The sequence below is a fragment of the Corythoichthys intestinalis genome, chromosome 9, assembly GCF_030265065.1.
Source record: "Corythoichthys intestinalis isolate RoL2023-P3 chromosome 9, ASM3026506v1, whole genome shotgun sequence".
Classification (NCBI taxonomy): domain Eukaryota; kingdom Metazoa; phylum Chordata; class Actinopteri; order Syngnathiformes; family Syngnathidae; genus Corythoichthys; species Corythoichthys intestinalis.
The window spans coordinates 15,416,945-15,444,349 of NC_080403.1; the positions used below are offsets into that span (position 1 = coordinate 15,416,945).

At 40.0% G+C, this 27,405-nt stretch overlaps 1 protein-coding gene across 5 annotated transcripts in view; it reads left to right on the top strand.

Annotated features, from left to right (window-relative positions):
• Window positions 1-27,405, top strand: part of ptprt (protein tyrosine phosphatase receptor type T) — a 262,227-nt gene that overhangs the window by 36,097 nt on the left and 198,725 nt on the right. For all 5 annotated transcript variants that reach the window (XM_057846399.1, XM_057846400.1, XM_057846401.1 and 2 more), the window contains exons 3-7: window positions 7,121-7,281; window positions 7,352-7,462; window positions 11,800-11,881; window positions 17,974-18,089; window positions 18,153-18,327. In XM_057846399.1, coding sequence (XP_057702382.1) covers window positions 7,121-7,281; window positions 7,352-7,462; window positions 11,800-11,881; window positions 17,974-18,089; window positions 18,153-18,327 — 645 coding nt within the window. The remainder of the gene's footprint in view (window positions 1-7,120; window positions 7,282-7,351; window positions 7,463-11,799; window positions 11,882-17,973; window positions 18,090-18,152; window positions 18,328-27,405) is intronic.

A 27,405-nucleotide genomic window follows, 5' to 3' on the forward strand; every position in this document is an offset into this window, starting at 1 on the left:
TTATGTCTTTCGCAAAGAAATGATCTTCTTAAAGTTTTTAAATAAAATAAAAAAGACTTAACAATTTAAATAAAAATACATTTAGAGTTAACCTTATGTTAAAATGAAAGAAAAATAAATTGCTTATTACGAAAAAAAAATTATTTAAAAATGCTACTGCAAACGCTAACTTACAAAATGTTGCAATTTGTAATCTTTTCATTTAAATGTAAATAATACACTTAAAGTAAAAAATTGTTAAAAATGAAAGCAAAACCCACAAAGTTTTTTTTCCTGCTACTGCAAATGCTAACTTTTGAACTACTGCCATTTTTACTCTTTAACTTTAAATAAAAAGTAAAAAGAGTGATGTAGAAATGAAAGGAAAACAAGATAAATGCTTTATTTTTAATGAATAAAAACATGCTAACCCAAATGCTAACATTCTACTTTTATTTGATTTATTTACAAAGTACTTTTTGTCATTTGAATGATGCTGCCAATAAAGCAGCATGAGTGTGGGCTTTTTACTCATTTATGCCATTGACAGCAATAGACGTCCAGCCTCCCCCATTGGAGATGAATTGGACGTCTTTCGCCATCAATGGCAGCGAGTAAACAGAGTCCTTTTTTTACTTTTTCTGCTTGCGTGCATGTGCGAAAGCCTCTCAGACAGAAAGAGTGAAAAAAGGGCGGCGAGTCTGTGCGCATCCATCAGGAGGAGCAATAAAGGAGCGTTTTTAAGAGGCAGGCAGCATATAAAAGGCACGGCGCGCTGGAGTAATGGCTCCCCGCGGGCCGCCGATAACTCTGCCTGTTTATTTGCCGTCTCGGCGCCACGCCAATAATGGCGCAAAATGACACGCGGCCGGTGCAAAGACGCGCCGTTTTCCGTTCTCGCCAGACGGCTTCATTTGCGGCGAAATAATGACTGCGTGCCGGACTATGGTCCCTAAAGTCGTTTCCACCCAGGGAAAGTGGAAAGAGGCGCTTATTAGGCAAACATTCAAATAAACACGAGACTTTTTCATCATTTGTAAGGACCATTGTGCGATATGGCAAAAAATCTCCAAATCATGATACAGGCTGTTTTATATCGCGATATGCCACGACTTAATACATTTTTAATTATTTGGTGAAAAATGAAAGAACAATTCTTGCTTTTCGCTTACTTAATTTTTCAATGGGCTACCGCAGACAAAACGTCACTTCATGACGTTAACAATTGTTGCTAGGCGGGTCAAGCTTGCGTTTGTCCTTAATGCTAAATGCATTGAAATAATGTACGAATGTGTTTTTTACTGAGCTAAGCCTCCCAATTCTGTCCGAAAATGATGTCCCTGGGAAAGAAATGGAAGAACATACAGTTCAGTTAAAGAGATGAATTGAGTGTCGAGGGCTGAAAAAGAGCCGACCTGATCCAGTGGTAGCTTTTTTATCGACACCTTTTTCTTGTGTGCATTGCCTTACGCCACTGACAATATGACATTCTTCAACAATCTATCCTTTACCACCATATGCCCTGTCTTTCTAATATATTATATCCTCTGTTTTCTTATGTCTCTGACCGTTCTTGGGGGTAATTCAAACTACTATTTTTGTGTAGTGATCACAATTGCTACTCAGTGACAGCCAATGAACACTTTTAATTTTTACTGTATATTAACAATAAATCTTAATTCTATAATTTATTTACACTTCGCTCTTACTAAGGTTGTTTTTTTACAGCAGAAAAGGTAACAACAGTGGCAGTCAGATACCATTTTACCATTTTTTTTTTCAGGTCATTCATTGTCAGACAGGAGCAGCACGGCAAAACGCCATGCTAAAAAATAAGTAAAAATCTCAAAATGGCTTATCTGTTCCTCCTCTGCAGGACCATGGCCCCCAACAAAATGTTTACTGCATATGAAATGTGAATAGCTTCACCTTGCGTAGCTTCACCGCCTTCCTTGAGTTTTTGGCTTGGGGAAACGTATGAAGAAAACATCCTTCATATTTTGTAATGTCTAGTCGTTTCCACAAGTTTCATAGCAGCAGTGTTTACTCGGCCCATTCTTTTTTGAAAGATTACCAGCAGAAAACAAGCAGTAATAGCATGGATTGTATGCGAGGGCGTGTCCATGTTGACCCACTTCCGGGTTATGATGGCGACGTCATGGTCTAAAAATAGCATTTGTGCGGTACGCTATTGATAGTAAACTGACCTGGCATAAATGTCAAATGCATCAAGTAGTGCTGCAAGCTAAAACAATCCAGAAGAGACACAGTAGCATTACAGCTGGGAGCCTCTGGGTACCTCCCGATACGATACAATACGATTTGCAATACAAGGCTCACGACAAAGATGATCTGACTATACAACACTTATATGTGTCCGGAAAGCAATGAACGGTAATTCAACAATGCAACTAATAAACATCTTTTTGCTGTGAATTTCAATGAGTTTATCACCAGGCGTCCAATCCATTTAAAGTGGCATTCGCTGCCAGCCTCCCACTTCAAATGGATCGGACATCTGTTGTGGTCAATGGCAGCTGCTGAGATTTAAAAAAAAAAAATTGTTCTTCCCCTGACCAAAATTCACGCTCTTATTCTACCAACCAGTAGATATCCAAACCATTTGGAGTGGGAGGGTGGTAGGGAATTAACATTATTTTTTAATGTACATATGTTATTATTTTTAATAATAATTATTGTGGTATTGGTACAATATCGGTATTGCCTGATATTATACAGCCAGCAATCTGTGCCAGGAGCAAAAAATAGCATCGGTGCAATACTAGTGAATAGCAAATACAGCTAAGTCCTTAATGAAAGTTAGTCATGTTGTGAAAAAAAATCCAAAGACAGTAATTGCTTGTAAACACCAAAGACAGCCATTAGCTGCTAGCGCTAGCGTACTTTCTTGTTGTCATTTTGGTCTTTGGTTGTTTTTTCTGATGCAAGTACCCTCCATTGTTTTGACAGTCGCTGCTCTTTTCCTTTTTGTAGTGTCAGACACAAATTGTTGGATTTTGTTGCGTCAGGCCGCCGATTTTTTTTCTCTGACTCGTGTGCATGTGCTGACAGTCGGCGCCCCGACGCATAAATAATTTCCGTGCGCCGCCTTTCTATCACACGTTTTGTTTCTCAAAGTAAAAATGCGGAGTCCTGCGGCTGCTAAAGACGCCTGTTACATCTCCAGAAGAAGAACAAGAGGCAGATAAAAAGCAACAAGACTGGGAAGAACAAGGTGTCTCTCGCTCACTCGCAAGCTAGCTAGCTCACTTTTTTTGATGCTCAAGTTAGGGGAGTATGGGAAAAAAAAACTTGCCAAACTTTGCGTAGTTTGACCTGGTTCTGTCATAGGTTCACTTACTGGATGCCATTGACATTGATAGGTGTCAAATCCATTTACACTGGGAGGGGCTAGCAGAACAAATGCCAACAAAATAAGATAGTGCTGTAACTACTACTTTCAAGAATTGATTAATCCGTCAATTGTCTTTTTATTAATCAGATTATATGTGTTATTTTTAAATTCACTGCCATTGACGGTGATAGACGTCCAATCCGTTCAGACTGGAGGGGGGGGCTAACAAAATAGTGAGTTGCCACTAATGCTTTTAAAACTTGATTAATCCGTTGATTTTTATTTTAATTCATCAGATTATTGTTATTTTTTTAAATCATTCACTACCATTGATGGCAATGAACGCTCCTACCCTTTCTCCAAGTCCAAATGAATTGGACGTGTATTGCTGTTAATGGAGGTTAAAAATTATTCATATTAAAAAAAAAAAAAAAAAAAAAATATATATATATATATATATATATATATAAAATAGAAAATATAAATATGATTAGAAAAAATAAAACAAATCAAATTAAATAATCAAACGATTATTTTAATTTCTTTATTAATTTAATTTCTACGAAGAAATTATACATTTGTTTTCTTCTTTGGTCTTTGAATACAATTCTGTTTTATATTTTTATGTAAATATATTTCTTGATTATTTAAATGTTCTTTTGATTGACTTTTTTTTAATTGTTTAACACATTATTTTTATATTGATTTGCGTCTTTTCTTCATATATTTTCTTAACATGTGCTAATTTTCTTTATCTATTACTTTCATTTGCATTATTTGTTGTAAATTCCATTATTTTTGCACCCTCTCTATTTTCTTTGTTGATGTCTCTTGAGCACTAATGAATGAATGATATCTCTTTCAGCCCACCTGATTTAATTCTTTAATCATTTTTTATCTGCTGGCACGCACGCAAGAGGACGTGTGTGCGTGCCGGCGCCACCTCTGTGATTGAGGGCGCCGGGTGCGTAAATCTGACGGCGGCCTGTGGCGGCGTTCCAGAGAGCCCCGTCCGCGTCGTAAAACACCTTCGAACGCACTCTGCGGCCAGAAGGTTTTTTTATGGCGCGGCTGCTGGCCCCCCAGGAAGGCCGCCCACAGGAGGACTGCACCGAGATTAATACGTTCATTGCCATTGACGCCCGTAGATGTCCAATCATTAATTCTGCCGCGAATTGAAATTAGTTTATCACTGGTAGATGTCTAGTCCATGAATGTTCGTTCATTGTCGCAGACTCTCAATGGCAGGCATTAAGTTATGAATTCAATTATTGATTAACTATATAATCTTAATATACAGCAGCCCAAACAACTAGTCAAATGTATCAATATTTGTACTGTTATAAAAAAATGGAACTTTGTCAGTGTGTGGTTCTGTGCGTGTATATATGTTCGTTCGTTCCCTATAAACTCCGAAACAGCTGGGCAGATTTTGACGAAATTTTACACAGCTGTACTTTATATTTCAGGAGCGCTCGTAGATGGCTTTCATCTGTAGGCCTCCATTTAGTGCGGAAAATGAATTGGAATCTCAAAAAAATAGTATAAAAAATCAATGATTGTAGAGGCAACAACACTGTCTTTTGGGCAAAAGGCATGTCTTTTGCGATTGCAATGTCGCAGTTGGCTTTCAAACTTTACGGTTTCATGTACAAATTTAAATGTGCTGTGATGATACGTTGTTGCTTTGAGTACTCCACAACACGTCGCTGGGTTTATTTATTTATTTTTTTCACTTTCCGGAATATTACTAAGAGATTCATTTCGGCTGTTTATTCGTAATGTAGTGACGGTTATTTATCATGTGTTACGCACGCAATGGTTCATGGGTAGAAGTGGCAACCATGACTTAGAGTCGTGGCTGCTGTTGTTATGTTCTGGTGTTTTTTGTTCAATAGAGGTGCAGTCTTTTGGGGTCGTATGGTATATGGGCCAGAAGAGCAACAGGTGTGAAACAAAAACTGTCTCGCTCATTCTTCGCCACGTCGCTTGTCACAATACTGTACGCAGTGATGGAAAAGCGATTGCGCATTAACCCCTTTATGGTGTCCTTTTACTATTACTACATTACAACTGCATCTTTAAGGAAAGTTTTTTCTGTGATTCGGTTGTATTGCATTCATGTTACATAAGTCCGAGCAATGCCAGGCCATACTGCTAGATAGATAGATAGATAGATAGATAGATAGATAGATAGATAGATAGATAGATAGATAGATAGATAGGTTGGACATCTATCGCTGTCAATGGCAGTTCATGAATTAACTAAATAGACTGCAGTATTTTAACCTGTTAAAATTGTTTTTTGATTTGTTTTTTTTGTCATCAAATTGAATCAAAGGGGACCTCAGACTTGAAGACTTGTAGGCTCTAATCAGCCACATTTGTTCTCTTTTACTAAAATATGTCATTAGAAACACATTAAATATTGCCATTGATTTAAAAATCTATAATATTTAGTACATGTTTTGACCTAAGGAGGGCGCCATGTTATAGGCGCGCAATGGACGCTCGGGGCGATGACGTAGATCACAGGTGTCAAACCGATTTCAGAAAGGGCCAAGTGGGTGCAGGTTTGCTTTCCAACCAATGAAGAGGACACCTTTTCACCAACTAGAAACTGCAATTTCAGGAGAAATTACACCTGGGTCTTTCCTGTGTGGAGAAACAGATCTTAGCCCCACTCAGGTCTATCAATAGAATGGACAATAATGCCAGTCAATGGCATTAAACAAAGTAAACGCCATTAGAAATGATTGGGAAAATTGGATGTCCATGGCCGTCAATGGCAGCACCCTCCATAAGCGTCATTAGAATCGGGGACATTTGGGGTACACGTCCTATTTTCACCAATTAGATCTGTTACATGTGTAATCAGTTAAACTTTGTCAGGTGCTGCTTGTTTCAGCAGGAAGTTCATTGGTTAAACTCTCTGCGTTGTATCGGTTAGAACAAAATCCAGCACCCACTTGGCCCTTTCTGGAATCGGTTTGACACCTGTGACGTAGATTGTCACAGTCACTCGACGAATACTACCGGTTTACTGCAATTCCTTCTACATGGCGAGACGTCCAACACATGCGCTAATGGGTCAAAGCGGCATGTACCTAGTGTTTGATATGACTACAATTAAGTGTTTTCTTAAGGCATCTTTAGTATGTTCTGTCTGTATGCATATAAACAAAACAAGCTGAAAGCGCATGGGACTACTTTTGGTGTCAAATTTGCCTCTTGTAGACATTTCGCCGGTGTAGCACATTTTGGCAGAGCACTTTTTTTTTTTCTACTCTCTTCTCGTCTCATCCCGTCTTTCATGTTCATTTTGCTTTTGCTGCTCGTTTTATATTGACAGTGCAGTCATGCTCATTAATGTTCCTCTCGGGTTCAAATTGAAAGGGTTGAAAATATGACGTTTATGTAGCTATAGTCATATTCTGGAAGCCCGGCAGCGTAACAATGTGACGTCACCGCCCTGCGACATCAACAACTTTGGCAACCTATTAGTTAAACTAATTTTACAAATTGTATAAAAACGAAATCATCAAGAGGGGTTTCAATATCAAATTATTTTAACTCATGATAATGTTTATCTTTTAAGAACTACAAATCTTTCTTTCTGTGGATCCCTTTAAAAAAATATATATACAGTATATTGCAAAAAAATATATATTTTAAAGTGACCTAGTCACTTGTTTTGATGGTGTCACTGCCAATCACTTATGCTTTTCATTTTTTAAAATGCATTACATTTTTAAAATTTAAAAGTATTGTTCTTTTTCTGTTTAGGCGGCATGATGGCGGTGAACGCTTCAGGGCGCGCGTCGGGTCAACGTGCACACCTTTACATGCCCAAACTGAAGGAAAACGACACCCACTGCATCGATTTCCTTTACTTAGTCAGCGGCCGCGACGGCGCCGGACCCGGCGACCTCAACATCTACGTCAAGGTAGCGCTCTCGTCCTCACCCGAAAGTTAATACGGCGGGCCAGTTTTGGAACGTGCTTTTATTTTTTCAGGTGAACGGCGGTGCTCAGAGCAACCCCGTTTGGAACGTTAGCCGTGTGGTCACGGATGGATGGATCAAGGCCGAGCTGGCCATCTCCACCTTCTGGCCCAACTCTTACCAGGTGAGCCGCATTATAGGCAGTGGGCCTTTTAACCCTCTATAAGGGTGACCCACAAAAGGGAAGTTTTCAACAATCCAATAAATCAAAGATTGATGGAAAAAAAATATTTTGTTCATGTAATTGAAACCTTAAAACAAGCAATTTACTGTGTGAAACAATGATGGAATTTTCATTCTTAAAAATGGATGCATTCTTGAAATTTGCTATTGACCACTGTTGAAAAAACTGGAATTTTCATAGTGCTTATTGGCAGACATGAGCAAGTGGCAGCACTGCGAGACCTTGAGCAAGTAAACACGCTGCAAATTTGGTGAATTCAGGATGAATTGAAAGTATCCCAGTTGAGATACTGGACGGTCAATCAGGAATCCCAACAGCTTATGTCAAGAATTCATCTGTGCAGGAGGACACAATTTCAAGGTTTGTTAAAAAAAAATTACAATTCCATCATTGTTTCTTAAATGGCATGGTATAATGTGTGAATTATATCAATAAAAGTATCTATAAAATGTTTTTCATCCATCACACTTGGTTTTATTCGATTGTTAGAAATGTCCTCCTTTTTGGTCACACTGCACTAGGGATGTCTCCGATCTATTCACAGGATTGGAAATTGGGCCTGACCACATCATATATCTGAATTGGCTAAAAAAGATTTTCATTCTCAAGTATTAACTCATTGGTGCCAATGAAGGCGATAGACATCCAGTCCATTTTGACTAGGAGTTCCGTCAATGATTAATTGCTGCCGACCGTCCCACTCAAAATGGATTGGATGTCTATTGCCGTTAGCAGTGAAACATAAACACGAAATGCCAGGATTCCCCTGTTGAAATGGATTTGATATCTATTACTGTCAATGGCAGTGAATGAGTTAACGGCTACAAGGAACAAAATAATCCACTGGTATTTCAATTTAAAAAAGCATACAGCAAAAAGGTCAAGAAAATGACTACCACGATAGCTCAACTCCTCACATCGGCTGACCAACCTGATTTTTAATTCAAGTTTATTCATGTAAAACAAAATATTCAAATGTAATTTGTTTGCAACCTTATGTTTTGCCGCACAACTGAATTCCAAACAAAGGGATTTGTGATGTATTTTTTTCACTCTGTTTAAACCATTGCTGCTTTATTCAAATTAGGAAAAATGGTTGTTGTATTTTCCCCTCCTTAATACATCTCTGAGGTATTGGATTGGGACGAGGTATCCTCAAATTCAGGTGTCTTGGACTCGGGTGCAAAAATATGTGAATGGGACATCCCTACTTTATATACAGGGAAACTTGTGAGCACAACTTCAGCACAATTTCAAGTAGGTTTATTAACTAGTATTTTTAAGTTTTGATGAAACACTTGCTAGTAAAGTCACATATATTCATATAATCTTTAATAACAACAATTGTATATATGTTATACATCCACAACTACTTGAGTGGGACCTTGTCAGGTCTTCAACCTGTAAAAAAACAAAACAAAAAATATTCAAAATCTGACTGTATGAGGGGGGGAAAAAATGGTTGTCATTTTTTTGGACAGCTTGCCAGCCCTAGTTCAGACTTACAAAGTGGATACACTGGCCCTTTCCTTCCTTTCCTTTCCTTTGCTGTTTTTCTTTTAAATTCCCCAAGTTGTTAGTATTCTGACCATGTTGTCACAACACTGACAAGTCCAGGCCAGTGTGTGTGTGTGTGTGTGTGTGTGTACGTGCAGGTCAGCAGTGGATGGCCCGGCTGGCAGCCTGTCACTCTGCCGAATGTTAACTCATTGGCTGCCATTCATATCGACATACATATATATGGCGTGAAACACAGACAAGACTGAAAAAGCAGTTTCTGCTTTTGCACCCCTCTTTAAAATAAACTGCTATATTTTAAGCCAAAAGAACTGTTGTGTTTGATAGAACAATATATCTATATACTTCCATAGCAGATTCCTAGTGCATTAAGTCCCCGAACTATTTTTAACTACTCCGTTTTACCCTGGAGACCCCTGTTTACAGACGTCGCGCAACCGCTTTTGTTTCAACCCAGCCATAAAAAGTAGGTAATTAATCATATTTATTATTCAAAATGTCTGTCATTTTTAGCTTAGAATCATTAATTGATGTCTAATATTTAGTTAAAAAAAAGAAAAACAACTTAAAAAAATTATTCACTTGCATATTTTAAACTTTTAAACAAATTACATCACAATGATGATGTCTGCAAATAAGTCACGGATATCTACCTCATAACTAGAGCTGGGAATCTTTGGGCACCTAACGATTCGATTACGATCACGATTCAGAGGCTCCTATTCGATTATAAAACGATTATTGATGCACCCCCCCTCCTCTTTTTTTTTTTTTTTTTTTTTTTTTTAAATGTTTTGTACATTAGTTCCAAAATTGTTCAAAAATACTCTCAGGCTAAACCAAACTACTATTTCAGTATCAAGTTAACATATAGCAGTAAACAAATATACAAAAATAACAGTAAATAAAAAACTCCAGTCCCCATTCTGTATCAGCAGCTTTAAACTAATTTCAATTAATTTAATGTTGTGAATCAACCGTTAAAGTTGTTAAAATTGCTCCCGTTATTCCATAATTTCCCTTTTGTCTACTTTCGACATGTGAAAGTTTTAAAACTATTTTAAAGATAGATTCAAGTCAATATTTTACCAATTTAGGAGTATTTTAGATAAAAAGTTAATTAGGTTTGCGTGGAAGGTTCGCTGCAACAGCCTTGCAGGGAAGTGTACTGCTTTAAGATGGCGGCCGTTTACTAACGCCAGCATCTAGCTTTTTGTAGATGTGCTGCTAATGCTACCGAATCTATATTGCATCTAGTCCTATATAAATGATATCTACCGTAACATTATGTGGATGTACTTTGTAGCAGCTTTTCGGCAGCAGTCAGGTATGTTGTTGTGTTTTTTTATCTCGTGGCATGAGTTGAGCTAGAGCCGTGAGTTGAGCATTGGCATTACCCGAAGGGCCGGGTAATGAGAAGCATGATGTTTAGCTACTCTCGCTCCGTTCCTCATTGCGTCCCGAAGACCGCACGGCGCGCTGAGTGTGTTGTACTTCCGCTTTACTTGGCATATTTCAATAATCGGAATTTGGATGTTTGTGAATCGTTCTCGAATCTTCCATGGCCGAATCGTGAATAATCTAAGAATTGGAAATTTTGCACACCTCTACTCATAACTATCGCTTAATTATATATTTTTTGTTACTGTCGCATTTTCTCAGATATGTTAGATGATAAATAATCGATCCAAACAAAGACACAAAAAAAAAACGTATAAAAGGATCAAAATATGTAAAAGAAAATCTCGACCACTCCTTGATGTCTGCGATTTCTGCAGACCCTTGTTATATTACCATGTTTCACCCATAAAATCCCCAAAAAGCACCGGTTTTGGCCATTCACAGCTATGTATTGACTCTTGGTGATACATGCTACATGGAGTTTTTAGATCGAAACAAGGTAAGTACGCGATAATATCTCGTTAAAATCATGGCATCTTTAATTATGCTCTTTCATGCTCTCACCTCCAGTTAGGGTTTCACTGTTTAAAATTATTATTATTATTATTATTATTTTTATTTTAAATGCCCACCTGTTCAAAATGTTTCTTCCCCCAGAAAATTGAGATTTAAGCCTTCCAATGATGTATCACACATACATATCGGACAATTTTGAAATTTTGCCAAATTGGGGGTCTCAGAGCGGAACTTTAAGTCATCTGAGTGTTTTCCACCATATGTAAGTGTGTATATATGTATTTCTCTTGCAATAAATAGAAATGGAAATATATGAATAAATATTAAAATGATGCATGGAATCCATGAACCTTGAAATATATACAAATTTAAATAAATAAAAAGCAGAAACAAATTAATATAAGTAGCGATGGAAATATTTGATTGCTTCTACAGTACATATATACATATATACTAAAATGAATACACATTTAAATATAATGTATAAATATTGAAATGAATCATGAAATACATGCATCAAAACTGAAATACACAGTATATACAAATTAAAATTAATAAATGCGACGTAGAAGTAAAATTGAAGTACAAGAATAAATTAATACCAAATTAGAGATAACAAATACTAATATACTAAAATATAACCACAAATTGAAATATATTTTGAAATCAATCAATCAAAACCGACATAAATAAAAAATTTTTAGGGGGAGGAAATGTTGTTTTATTTTTGCGCAAATTCCGCTTCTAGTCCGCTTGTTAAAATCAATGCCAAAAAATCCAATTTTAAAGAGTTTTTTTTTGTCTGTTTTTCTCTCTCACGCGCTATATTTTCTGCTCTCCAGGTAATATTTGAAGCAGTATCAGTCCAGGGCCACCCGGGAGTCATCGCTGTTGACGACATTCGTGTTCTGGCTCACCCCTGCCGTAAGTGAAGCACTGTGTGTGTGTGTGCGTGTTGGAGTGTGGGTGTGTGTGTGGGGGTGAGTGTGTGTGGAAGGTGTGTGTGTGCTACTGGCTAACCCTGCGCAAGTGTGAGCATCATCTGTTTTCATCCGCGTGCGCGCAGAATGTAAGGCTTGGAGACAGATTGCACACGGGTAGGAACAAGGTCTTAACTCAGGGCCTTCATCGCTCACATTTGACAACAAAGTAGAAAGTGGCAAACCATACATCTACAATTATTATCTCCTATTTAAGGTATTTAACTCATGCACAGCCATTGACAGCGATAGTAGGCAAATGCATTTGGACTAGGAGCATAGACAGTGATCGGATTTTTTTAATGCCATGTGCATTAGGGGTGTGACGAAATATCGAAATGGTGATATATCGTGATACCTTGTATTTAAGGGTGTAATGGTACATGTATTTGTACTGAACCGTTTCGGTACGTGGTGCTCGGTTCGGAACGGAGGAATACCGAACGAGTTTCTGACATAATGTAAACCTTACTTTTCGCGGCTGTGAGTCGATTGGGTTACAGTTTCTTTATGTAGATTATATTTACTCCGTCTTCTCTACTATAATGAGGACCAACACGGTAGGACAGTATACAAGCCAGAAACGTTAACAGCACGACAACGTGGCCGCCGCGAGGACACAGTGAAACGCGGGCATTAAAGTCAATCAGCCAAAGCACACCAGTCACAGTGCGGCCGCGTGTTAGACGCTCAACACGACACACGCGAAAAGAACAGCAGATTTTATTATTTGACAGGAGATGCGACCCTCCTGCGTCAATACTAATACCGGTAGCTAGGATCGGGCAGACCGGAAGTCACTCGTGTAAAAATACGTTGGAGCATGTCTATTTTCAAACTAATATGCAATCATAACCCACTTTTTGAGTCCATCAGATCTCTTGAGTGGTAGATCGGGGCACAGTTGACTTGTCTTTGTTGATTTACTGTTTTAATAATAACCATCACGACCCCGTGTTCAATACAAAGCCCTCCTACCACAACAAAACAAGTAGGAACTAATATTCACATAGGAACTAAAGTTATACAACATAAAATATACAATATAAATGAATACTACATCATATTTGTAAAATATAAACACATAATAAAATAAATAGTAGCCAATTTAAATAAAATAAATTGAAATGAGCTAAAACACCTGTAATTAAATAATAAGAATAATACAAATCCTGCTTACACAATTAAATTTATTAATTTCTGTGTGGCGCTTAAACTTGAGAAAATCCACCTATAATGCTTTTGAAAAACATTGAGGCATTTCATTTGTAAAATACATGTTAAAATCTTTGTCATTGGGATTGCTTTTCTCTTTAGCACAGGACTTCTTTTTTCTTCTTTCTTTCAGAAAGAAAGCTGATCAATACGCAGGGTCTGAAAGGCAAATTGTTGTTGGATTATTTTTAAATACCTGCTACTTTTTCAGCAGAATTCTAGCTTTGTATAGGCTAATGTTCCTATTGTTGAAAGCACAAAGGTGTGTAATAAACAACTAGCACATTTATATTTTGCATTTAGTTTTCTTACTGTACCGAAAATGAACTGAACCGTGACCTCAAAACCGAGGTACGTACCAAACCGAGATTTTTGTGTACTGTTACACCCCTATTTGTATCCCAAAAGGTTATCGATATGCGCCTGCCAATAATCGAGATATTGTTTTAAAAAGGTGTCAATGTCTAAAAAAATATATATATATATATACTGTATATATAAAAAGGAACCAACAAGTTGCTACCAAAATATTCCACCATAAAAGTGTCTCAGTTAAATCTAAGGCTGCATTGACGGTGCTCGACGCCCAATCCATTTAGACTGGGAACGTTCGTCCATTCGAAACCAGAGCATTCACAGTCATTCTGTCCGATTTTCAGGGCATTTACAGATCATTTCCTGTTGAGTTTGAGTCACTGCCTATTTATTTGGGTGATTCCCAGGTCACATCCTGTTTTATAACTCAAAATAAACAGGAAGTGACCCATAAAATACCCCAAACTCAACAGGAAGTAACTGAAAATCAACAGGTAAATGATCTTAAATGGCCCAAAATTACCTCATTGCCTGGCATTGGCTGCCACTGACGGCCATAAACGTTCAATCCGTTTGAAGTGGGAGGGATGGCAGCGAATGAACATTTGTTCATTCGCTGCCACCCTCCCAGCTCAAATGGATTGGACGTCTACGAGTGATACTCATTCCAAATCACAGCTAAAGCTTGTTTTTCTGTTTATTAATTGTTTGTAGGTTATCCTAGAATGATTTCCTGACCAATGTATCGATAATCGTTGTATCACCATATCGTCAGATCATCGTTATCGTGAGCTTTGTATCGCAAATCGTATCGTATCGTGAGGTACCGAGAGGTTCCCACTCCTAATGTGCATAGCTGGCGGTAGGGTTGCCAACATTGAGGATCCTCAATGAGGGACACTTTTTTCAAGGTGTGGTTTGGTTGTGCACACAATGGCCAAACTTTTCATTTTCATTAGCTTTAGGCCCATTCAATTAATACGTTAACAGCAGTTTTGACAACACTTTCTTGCGTTGGGCAATAGCCAGCCTTTCTCAGTTATCGGACTGAGACTTCTGTGAGGCTTGTGTATATCATTTGAAGAAGAAAAGCTCAGCCCCTTGTCCTTTCGGGCAGCATAAAACATACCAATATTGCTAGCTCCTTTACTTCAGATAGCCTTCGTGTGCATGGCCGAGTCAACATGTCTAGTTAAGTCGCTCTCACCTCCATGGCCCATGGAGAACTCTCGTTGACATAAGAGTACACCAGGCTCTCGCGGAGTCGTTATTCACTGGTTTTACCTAGGGCTTTTTGACTTCCCATTGTTTATTGTAGCTACACAGCCTTTTCTTTTTAGTGGATGCTTGATCCATTTTTATAACGTTGTTGACAATGTTCTAGTTGTGTGTTTCGGCGATTACGTCCCAAGTGTAAGGGCAAAGGTGATCAATTCCGGGATGTCCCACCTCATCCGGGACTGTTGGCAATCATAGGGCGAACAGCAGCATCATTTCAGTGCCATATCAGTACCGATTCGATCAACTTCCTGTTGATTTTGGGGCACTTCTGGTACATTTTGGGGCATTCTAGGGCAGGGGTCCCCAACATTTTTTGCACCATGGACCGGTGTTATTTGGGTCTTTTTTTTCACGGACCGGTGTTCTGACAAATTTTGCAACCCATCAAAAATTGCAACAATGCGGTTCTGCGCACGCGTGTAACGTTAAACATAGCCGCAAAATGCTCAAATGCAGCGATTCCAAAGTAAACACTACTTACATTAACTTACGTTTGATCATGGAAGGACTTGTAAAAAAGTTCTCCACAGATACATCCTGCCATGTTAGCTGCACACAACAACTGCACACCGTTCTCACCATTAACAACTTCGCCTTGTCGTTAAGCATTAATGAAGAAGCCCGCTTCACAAAGATACGATGTTGGAAATTGTATCAAGGTTTTCAATGCTCTCGTAGCGATGTCAGGATATTCCGGAATGACTTTAATCCAGAACCTCGGTAGAGTTGTTGTCTCAAATGTACGTTTAATAAGGTCGCTGTCATTTGCGATCTCTCCAAGTTGATCCTCCTGTTGCACAGTCATGCTCGAATCACTCGGTTTATTCACAAACGGATCACGAATCCACTCCTTCGCAGTTCGTGGGTCTTCGAGGTTGTAGGCTCGTCAGGTGCCCTTTTCGCCGTAAAAATATCTCCAAAGACGTCTGTTTTCCAGTCATCTTCGCTCGTGTGGGGGCTAATTATTTCTGGGAACAAATGTCTTGCGCCCCGGTCTACTAAAGCCTGAGTTATACTCCTGCGTTGTGGTGACGGCGAAGTGATTACGGCGTCAATGAGCATTCGATAGTTGTGCGGTGAGGGAACGCGTTGCTCTGTAATTCGCTGCCAAGCCACTAGAGGAGTGTGGCGTTATGTTTGTACGGTTTTGGGGCATGCTTGTTGACTTCCGCTAGTCTAGTTTAACGGAGAAGAAAATAAACAATGCAAGATGGAACGCTAGAATGTAAATCTTCTGCTCATCAACATTGAATAAATGTTGATAATACAAATGTTGAGGGGCAGGCGACGCAGAAGGCAGTTTCAAGGCGGTCTGGCCGACTTTTGATGACGCACAGAGAGTTCTAGACTCCGATGGAGACAGCTAGCTGTGGCGGCTAGCTTCAAACTGGCATCGAGCACTGCGTCCAAGGTCTGCAAAGCCTTCCAGCCCGATTTGTTTGCCGTCTCCTACAACCAGCCATAGCAGATTTCTGGTGTCTATGGAACTTCCCAAACTGCGTTGGGAGCCTTGATTTTAACGTTATCATAAAAAGCACCGAGGCACTCTCAATCAGTGATGATGTATCGTGTGTGAACTCTCTGTTATTGAAAATTAAAGATCAAAACAACTCTTTTGACACCAAACCCGTGCTTTATTCTTCATATACTTGAAGTGTGACACGTAAATAAGTCACAGACTCACAGCAAACATATATACACTATAAATGATGAAGTGCACCAACCAAAAATACGACATAAAGTGATAAAAAGTTGGCAGTTTTTGGCCGACTGGGTCACAGCTTCGTGTGGCCACTCGACACACGTCTCGGTGGTTCTTCCATTTTTTTTTCCAATCGCCGACCTTGCCATTTGGCAATCATAATAATGTCTTGACGAGACTTGCTCTTCGATAATACTCCCGTTGGCTTGGTCCATTTTTGCGTGTAGAAAAATAGTTTTACAATGGCGGTGATTTCACGCTGAACCGGAAACAACAGTCTGAGCGAACCAATCACAGTTCATTTCCGCCACGTCATATGCGTTGACGTGACACTAGGCTGACGCTAGGGTTTGAAAAATCAATAGGAGCGCGTCAGGCTACGGCGCAGGGTCGTAAATCGGGTCTTCCTTGACCGCGCAGGTCTGACGCGGAAGTATAACTCGGCCTTAATACGTTATTATCGAGGGCAAGCGCACATAGATATATTATATACACAAACAAGCTGTACTGCTAGCAGTCCAATCAATGGATTTCTATGACGACATTGTAATCTATCCCGTAGTATTATATCTAGAGTAGACAGGGATATTGGTGTGTTAAGCAGGGGCACAGAGTTAATTCGGCCAGAATGCAGTCGTTATTAACTGATTATTTCCATGCGGCCCGGTAGCAAATGCGCCACGGACCAGTACTGGTCCGCGACCCGGTGTTGTGCTGAAAAATAGCCGCCCCGCGTGAAATGTCCCCCCTGACGGGAACGCTTATTTATAACGCTTTATTGAGGTGAAAATATCAAATGTTTTCGTGTACGCATTACAGTAATGAATTTACGACTTTAAAATCAGGTTTAAATAAATAAATCAGACAAAACACTAGTACTGTATTTTAGTAAAAAATCGTGGACTGGGCCACATAAGCATCTTTGAACAGAAATGTATTAGTCTACAGGTTTTCACGACCTTATACCAATGACAGTCACACAGGTATGGCATTTATTAGTTCAAGCAGAGTAAAATAATACATATTCAGAGTACAAGAAAATCGTTTCCATGTCCATCGATTGGTAAGAAAAAGCTGTTTGTACGAGTAACGTGTGGGCGCTCAATAATAAAACAAATAAACAAATAAATAAAATAAACACTCAATAAAGCGTTATAAATAAGTGTTCCAGTCAGGGGGGACAATAGCCGGGGTGGCTATTTTTCGGCACAACACCGGCAGATGGGGACCCCTGTTCTAGGGTTACCACCGATACCTTTCGAATAATTTCCTTTTGATTTTTTTTTTGTGACATTTTTGGGTCACTTCCTGTTCAATGTTTACTTCCTATTGATTTTGGTGCATTTGCAGGTCGCTTTCTGTTGATTTCATGTCACTTTCTAATGATTTTGGGGTCATTTCTGGGGTCCCTTCCTTTTCACTTACCATTGATTTTGCGGCATTTCTGAGTCATTTCTTGTACAATTTGGAGCAATTTTTTTTCCCAACAGCATGATATTTCATCTATCTATTTATCGTCCCAGGAAAAGCGCCTCACTTCCTGCGTCTGCAGAATGTGGAGGTCAACGTGGGTCAGAACGCGTCCTTCCAGTGCACAGCGGGGGGGAAGTGGTCTCAACATGATAAACTCTGGCTGCAGGTGCGTCCGTTTCTCGTCGGCAAGCGCTCGCCATTGGCTCACATGTCTGTGTTTCTTGTACAGCAGTGGAACGGGAAGGACACGGCGCTGATGGTGACCCGCGTCATCAACCACCGTCGCTTCTCGTCCACTGTCAGCGTGGGCGACACGTCGCAGCGCAGCACCAGCCGCTACAGATGCGTCATCCGTACTGACGGCGGCTCCGGTGTCTCCAACTACGCCGATCTGATCGTCAAAGGTCAGCTGCTTTTAAATTTGTTGTCATGGGGGCAATTTGATTTTGTACTACTCTTGATAGTCATGGAGGATATTTTTATGTTTTCCTTGTGAACTCATTAGCTGCGCATGACGATGCTAGACGTCCAATCCATTTGGACTGGGAGGTGTGAATGAATGTTCGTTCACTGAAATTAGAGCATTCATGGCCAGTCCTCCCTGTTTAAAGGAAGTGGATCTCAATGGTTGTCAATGGGTACATTTACATGGGTAGTTTTCCTCAATCCAATGGCAATCAATCATATTAAGTGAATAGATCTGTATCCATGAAGTTTAAGTAAAGATATGCACGTTTAATATGCGTTTGCATGCCTCCTGTTGAATCTGGAAAGATGGATCCACGCCGTGTGATGTTGGAGTTGTTTATTGTGTTATGGAAACGTGCATTTGCTTTTCTACGACGGAGAATTTAGCCCAATAAAGAAAGGAAAAAAAAAAAGGGTTACAGGAATAAAGCTAAATATTCCTATGAGAAAACAAGTATTATTATGTAGGGCTAATGTAGCTGAAAAAGCAGCTACGTACTTTATTAAGTGTGTTGCGGCCTCCGTTAAAATCCACAATATTGAAAGCATCTTGTGTTTAAGGCCATGCCCACATGTACACATACAAAAAGTTGAAGAAGAACTTTTTCTCCAATTACGTCTTTAAATCTGCCGTTTAGCTCCTCCTGTCATTGTAGCGCTCTGGCGCCTCTGTGTTGGTGATGACGTCAGAGAATGAGCGATTTCAGCGGATTTAACATTGAGCCCAATGGAGGACGAAGCATTTTTCAGCGATTCAGGTTCAAGTGTAGATTTTTCTAAAGATATTGTCGACCCAGAGGAAGTATGTAACATACAGCCATATATGTTTGAGTCGTATTTGGAGGAGGAGGAAGATTCAGAACAAGAAAAAGGCAACAGAGACAACAAAGATGTGGCTGATGACTAGAGCAGACTGCATGGGCAACACAAAATGTCATCATTGTTTTTATCTCTGTACTCCAAAATTTTTACAGGATATTCTTTGTGTCTTGATATTCTTTTTGTCGAAGTATTTTTTTCCCCGAGTGCTGTATAAATTGTATGGTCATGACAAATAACGGTCTCATGCTAAATGGAATATGAAATATTAAAAATGCATTTATTCAGTACGACAGGGCTAAATTACTGCATTACGGTCAAAACTGCCGACTTCTTAAACGCCCGAACGGTATTTTATGCCACCAGAATTTGTCCGGCTCTTGTCGTTTTCGTGCTGGGGACTCAGACACAGAGGAAAGTCCCTTCCTCGCCTTTTGAACACGAAAAATCACACAAAACTACCCCGACTCATGTCACACACGGTGGCGATTGCCGTCACCGATCAGCCAGTCCCCGGCAGCGAGCAAGTTTCGGCTCGTCATTCCCGTGCAACGGCCCCGACAGACAGTCCCGCTGGATCCAGGGCAATGTCAGAGGGAGTACTCGTCACCGGGGACGCAGCAGGGGAATGAAAGCCAAAAATAGTGCATTCTCGGTGGACAAACCGGCCGACATTGGAGCGCGTGGCTGCCCGAGCCCAAGCTGAGTATAGCGCTCTCTAAGTCGGCACGCGAAGAGGGCTGAGGGGGGGTGGAAGTCTTGACACAATCGAGAACCGGAGACGAGAGCGCGTGCTGCCCGAGCACGGGCGCTCCCACCTTCATCGGCTGGAGATCATGGTGTGCGACAAACCGCCGGTTGTCGGCCGAGGTAGGCAGGCAACCCCGCCTTCTCGATGCACAAACCGGCGGTTTGTCACAGGCTGTGGTCGCAGGCCAGTGAGGGCGGGCACTGCCGCCTTCACCGGTCGACAGGGAGCATTGTCACCTACAAAATGCAAGCCACATCCTTATTGAAACGTATGCCATTATCCCAGTATTTGACATAATATAAAACACATAGCATACTCATTTCCTTGTCTGTCCAATGGCCCCCGATTGTCGGACTTGGTTTGCCCATTCTTCGCGGTAAACAGGATCTTTTGGAAAACCAAAAAGGTTCACACCACTCTCCCTGGTCTAGCAACAAAAGCCTGCAGCACATTGGTCTGGCGCGATGCGAAAAATAAACATATTCATCTGCAAAATCAGCTGAATCTGCAGTCCTTCTGCATACAGTAGTATGGCTGTATAGTGGAGATGATCTTTCACCGACGTCACATCCACAGTCTTCCTCAACCCGAGACTCAAGTCACTCATTTTCATGGCGTGGGATTCAAAAGGTTGAATAAATATATTGATCGCTTCCACACACATCCAAGAAGTCCATTTCATTCAGGAGCATAAAATACCATCCGTTTGTAATATTAAATAATATGCTTTCTGGTGTCATATGAAAAGTTTTAACGAGAATATGCACTTTAATGCCCTTAATCTCATCTCAGGGTTAAAAAAAAAAAAAACTGATGTTGGATTTTTTTTTTTATCTTGATGCCTTAAATGGTGCCTCATCTTAAAAAATCGTGATGGCTTATTATTAAATTGCTAGTTTTTTTCTTCCAACAACATTTCCAGTTGTAGAATGGAAAATTAATTACATAAGAAAAAATGTACATGCTCATGCTTCATACATTGGCAAGGTTGCAACATTGAACTCCCATTCCACCTGAATGCACCTAACACTAATTAACCCCATTTCCCTGAGCCACACTCACGTGCACGCGCAACAATGTTAACGCTTGAAGTAATACGCACAGGTGCACTCTTAAAAACATAAAGCTGCGGAAAAAAAATAGAAAAGAAAAAACACAAATGTAGCCAGAGGGAAGATGACAGAGTAGCCGGATTTAGCAACACACACAAATACACAAAAGGCATCATGGACTATTTCCCCTGGCACGACGCATGGCTAACAACACCTGAGCTTTTCACGCACGCACATCCACACACAAAGCACACAAGTGTGTATCGTGCTAACAGATGGTCGTGATGGTTTGGGTCCCTGAACTCATCAGAACGTGATACGCTCGCGGGCACACACACACCCACACACTCCCCCACACCCATGCACACACCATCCAGAAATAAAGGGTTAAAGTGATAATTCGTAGCAAATATGCTGAGAGAACACGCTTCAATGGTAATGCATTAGAGTTTCATTACCACGCACGCCACGGCCAAATCTCAAATGCTTCACAATTTGGTCTTGTCCATCTGTCTAGTCCACGTGATTGAAATTTAGTAGCAATCTGACAAAGTTTCAAAGAGGCCCTCAACTTTGAAGGGCAACTGGAAAGCAACAAAATGATCACAAAAAAGCTGCCGGAGAAACCGGATGGCTGTCTTCCTGTGTCTTTCCAGGCAGATGTTTTGGTAACACTTTATTGAACTCTGTGTCATAAGACTGTCATAACACCGTCATAAGTATAATATGACACTGTCATGAACATTAATGAATGCTTTTGACAGATGTCATCAAGTGTCCTAACCCTAACAGAGTTCCTAAACTCTAATCTCAACTAGAGATGTCCCGATCGAATGCCGATCGATCGGGTCCGATCACGTCAAGTATCGGAATCGGCAAAAAAATATCAGCCATGCCTTTTTTTAATATATATATGTTTTTTAATTAAATTTTCTAATTGTATTTAACATTACAGACATAATATGTTACACTCATCCTGAGTCTTTAGTTTAGGCTTAAGGTAGGGTTATCAAATTTATCCCGATCACGGCGGTAATTAATAAAAAAAAAAAGTATCACGTTAACGCAATTAATGCATGCGCTGCACGACCCACTCATGCAGTGTCGCGCTCAATCTGTAATGGCGCCGTTTTACCTACATAGAGCGATAAAAGGCAGCGTAAAATGAGTAGAGTGAATTTTGGCAGCCTTTGGAGCCTTTTTTTAATTGGCTAAAGCCTTACAATCCCTCTCCCTGCGATTAGAAATATCATGGGAAGCAATGTGGGAAGCAAGGTAGCAATTGATCTTTTTCTTAACACCTTATGTTATTTCCCAACGCAGAGAAGATATATCAATTGGTAGCACTACGCACAGTCATGGTACCACTTTCCATCATGCATTTGGGCATGGCTACAGTATCATTTACTGAAAGCTCAACAAATACACTAGATGGCAGTATTTAGTCACAATATACAAAGTCACAAGTCTTTCTATCCATGGATCCCTCTCACAGAATGTTAATAAAGTAAATGCCATCTTGAGGATTTATTGTCATAATAAACAAATACAGTACTTATGTACTGTATGTTGAATGTATATATTCGTCCGAGTTTTATTCATTTTTTTCTTAATGCATTGCCAAAATGTATATGATCGGGAAAAATTATCGGGAGTGATTGGAATTGAATCAGGAGCAAAAAAAAAGGAATCGGATCGGGAAATATCGGGATCGGCAGATACTCAAACTAAAACGATCGGATCGGGAGCAAAAAAACATGATCGGAACAACCCTAATCCCAACCCGAAGACATTTGAAAAAAAATCTTAATATTGCATCAAAAGTGACATCATTTACTAAATGACTCTCAATGGCATCAGTCATAAGGCCTCATTTATATTCATGAGAGGTGTCATGTCATCATTATGACAGTCTAATGACACCGAGCTCAAATAAAGTGTAACCAATGTTTATGTAATGTCTACCAAATTTCATGCTGTTAAGTTAATCAATCTGAACTTGTAGGGCTGGTAGTGCTTTTAAGAAACAAACATTTTTGTTCTATGCGGCAAAACATAAATGAATATTCTAGGGAAAAATGCCAAATCAAGGGTCCTTGCAAGAAGCCCCTTCATTTAAAGCAGGGGTGTCCAAACCTTTTGTAAAGGGGGCCAGACATGGTGTGGTAAAAATGTGGGGGGGCGACTTTGGCTGACGTCTTTTACGTAGAACAATATATTTAAGCAAATTTTAGCAAGCCATTCTGTGTGTCACATTTGCTTTATTTATTTTTTTAATTAATAATTTCAACAATCTTGCAACTAGCCTTTGTGGCTTTTCTCTTTCAACTCTCTGGATCTTGTGAAATACTGTTGCTGTGAAATTAAACTAGCTTCAAGTTGCTTCAATTTCTCGCTGCGTATCTTCCCTGTAATCTTGTTGTACATGTCAGCGTGTCTTGTTTGGTAATATCGCCTCACATTGAACTCTTTAAAAACAGCGACTGTCTCTTTGCAAATGAGGCAGACACAGTTGTTGCGTATTTTAATGAAGAAATAGTCCAATTTCCACCTATCCTTGAAGCGGTCAAGTTTGTTTTTTGTTGTTGATTGTTGCCATAATAGAAAATTGGAAGTCAAGGGTCACACGGGTTAATGTTGCTTGGAGGGCTGCTGCCTTTTGGGGGGTAAATGAGGAGAAGCATTTAATGTGTAAGCAGTACTGCTGACCAATTTAATAAATTTGTGTGCGGGCCAGACATTATTGATCTTATGACAGAGGCTGGGGGCCGGATGAAATTTGACCACGGGCTGCATTTGGCACCCGGGCCGCACTTTGGACATGTCTGATTTAAAGGAACATTAGGTAACTTTTCTGTTTTTGTCGATTTTAGCGACGCGGGTGGACAAAATCGGTAGTGTTTTGGCTTAAGGAAGACTGCGCTTCCCATGAGGACCAGCGCAATGTCGTGAAATCCTGATTTCCTGGTCACCTGCAGATGGATTAAACTACATTTCTATTTCCAGCGGCTGTGCGAAGGATGAATAGTAATGAGGAAGTGAATCCAGTTGTGGATAAACAATATCGTATGACAATATTGAGAATGAGAAACATTTGATTTTGTACCGTATTTGCCCACCGGCCCTCCGATGGCCACCGAACTCATCAACTCTGACGTGATACCGGGCGTCTCCTCGGACAAAACTTATATCTTTTTTGTTGCTCTGCCATATTTGCAGAGTTTGTGCGAGAGCGTTTGCATAGACTTCCGCATTTATAACGAATGAGGAAAGGAAGAAGTGACGTATGCCGTAAAACAGCACATTTGTAGTGTTTTTTGTGCGGCATTTCTACCACCTCCGTCAAAGTTAATTATTGACGGTGAAAGCGATACAGACCCCAAGATATATAAGAGGTGTCATTAAAATACACAACAACACACAACAACATCACAAATATTAGGAAAATATTTTATAAAAGTCGAAAAGCTACCTAGTGTTGCTTAAAGGCATTAGCTGATGTAATTTGGCACAATTCTATTTTTGAAGGTTATTTCAAGCATAAAAGCACATTTTTAACAATATGTCAACATGAATGTGTATTCTGCAAATTTTTTAAAAAAATGATGGCAAACACAAAAACTCAAATGGCAACCTGACCCCGGTAATACACCAGGCATGTCAGCGTTGTAACGCAGTGAGTGCACACCAGTTGCAGAGCAGCTGCGTTTCAGATGCGTCTCAGGCTACGTCTACACTAGGAAAGATAATTTTCTCCAGGGTATTTTGCCGACTATTTTTATAACTGCCCACACTTCCGGTTAAGGTGCATTCAAGGCCCCTCCGCTTCTGCAAGGTACGCCTGCATCTGGGCAAACTACGCATACATAGAAAGGAGCAGCCTCATATGTTACGTCATTGCCCACGCTGTTTACCTCTTAACCGGAAAGTCATTACTCGCTGGCGGCAAATTTCAAAATTACTAAACCCTCTTCATTATTTTGTGATCACTGTTTTTTTCGTGAACACAGTTGAACGCATCATGCTGGAGCGGGAGTGAAGGGAGAGCATGCTCGGCTTTTACGAGCAGTTGCTGAGTTGTGATTAAAAAAAATATTTAGAAAACAACGAAAGCCTGACATCTTTACTTGGGATGTTACAATTGATGCTCAGTTGCGCTCTCACCACTTGGAAAATAACAAATAGAAGCATATGGTGTGGCACTGCGCATATTTCCTGGAACCCGCAACCAGGAGTGCTTGTGTATAAGCGTGGCGATCCTGGAAGTGGAGACAGTTTTGACAGGCAGAAATGTCATGGAAAAAAACTGATCGCACTCCAGGTCACTTTTCGGGGGTTTAATTTTACTCTACGCATTTTTGTATACTCATGTTCGGTCGGCATCGAGTTGGGAGGGGCCAGCCCCGCAGCTGGCTGATCGGAGACAACGCGGGAGATTAGCTCTGTAAAAAACGTTCATATCCACGTCATCCGTGTTGGGAGGACCACAAATGGGCACTGAATTGAAGCATATTACTCAGACGTAATTTGAAGGTTCAAGAAAAATGTGTGGGAAAAAAAAGAAAGGAGGAGCAGGAATACCACTCCGTGATCGTCCGCCTCCATTATTTACGATGCCGTCAAGTCGCACTAAAAATGGCGACGGCATGACGTCAGTTCCTTAGTATCCGATTGTTGTACGGAGACAGCAGTCCATTAGCCTGGAACTCCAGCGTCACCGCTGTTCCATCTATAGAGTCTCGCGACTGTTCTGCGGATCAAATTCCTAGAGCGGAATAAGCCACAGCAAACAGCCAGCGGAGTGGACCAATCATCGACGGGCGGACGTGACGTTGGTAAAGTGACAAGAAACTCTAGCGCAAGGATGTAAACATATGAGGACGAGTTTATTAAACATGGCTCGCGCGAGACAAATTGTTGGCTTTAGCGACTCAATGTGTTTTTGGTCATTTAAAACTGAATTTACTGCGGATAGGATCATATTCTCGGCTCTCCCGTTCGCCATCTGTGTTTTTGTAGAGATGACTTCAGACGCGCAAGAGTTACGTTGCTTGTTAAGAACACGTCACGTAAATAAACGAATCTGATTGCACGGACGATTTCGTTCGGGCTCGAGAGGCCAATAAGGAACTGGGTCCCAGACTCTATAGCTGAAACAGCGGTGAGTCTGGAGTTCTAGGCTAGCAGTCCATATTAAGCAGCAGGTAATATTACATAGGCATACTAGTGTAGCCGACATGCCATATAGTCCAACTAATTACACGTTTAAGGCCATTATCTGTCCTAGTGTAGACATAGCCTCAGAAGCGGTTAAACGCGTCGCATCCGAAACGAACGGGTTGATTATTTTTCGTGAGACTCAACCCTCCTGCGTCAATCAAACTAGGTAAGATCAGGCAGACCGGAAGTCACTCATTTAAAAACACGGTGGAGCTGTTCAATTTTCAAAATAAGATGCTAATAATTTGATTAATTTCTGTGTGGCTCTTTAACTTGAGAAAATTCACCAATTAAGCTTTTTAAAACCTTAAAAAAAATAAAATAAAAAAAAAATCATTATTTGAGGCATTTTATTTGTAAAATACATGTTAACTTCTTTCTTTGTTATTGCAATTGTTTTTCTCTTTAGCACAGGACTTCATTTTTCTTCTTTCAGAAATGAAGCAGACCAACACGCGGGGTCTGAAGGGCAAATGGTTGTTGTATTGTTATCTTTAGATACTCGCTACTCTCGCGTGATTCTACAATTCTTGTGTGAATCGATAGAGCCGCTCCACAGACGCTCTGCGCGTAAAAGGCATCCTGTTGAAATTGGGGGCGAGTGTCAGTGGTGCGTTGACGGTTTGGCAGGGTTTATTCTGAAACAGATAATGGCAAATTAAAAACCTTGGAATAAGCCAATTCTTTTGAGGTATTACTCGAAGGATTTTGGCACGATTCAGATTTTGAAAATTAGGTAATTTTATCAGCAAAAAAGATTTTTGTTTAATATGGAAACATGCTTGCATTAAGACCTCTTTCCCATTGGCTGCAATTGATGGCAAAAGATGTCTCACCGAGTCCACACGTATCAGACGGCTATCGCCGTCAATGCAGCCAATAAATTAACCCTCTAAATACAGTTTCGCTTACCAACATAAATTGGTGTATATGTCTACAGAGCTGTCAAAAGTATCGAAAAGTATCAACACTAAAGTGTATCCGGATAGGATATTTGATTGCAAAAGTATCGATAATCAGCTATTCGTTTTTATCATGGGATAAATTTGATTTTGCATTACTCTTGATGGTAATGAAAGATATTTTGGCATTTTCCTTATTAATTAATTAGCTACAATTGATGTGAATAGAAGTCCAATTCATTTGAAGTGTAAGGGTTGACAGCAAATTAA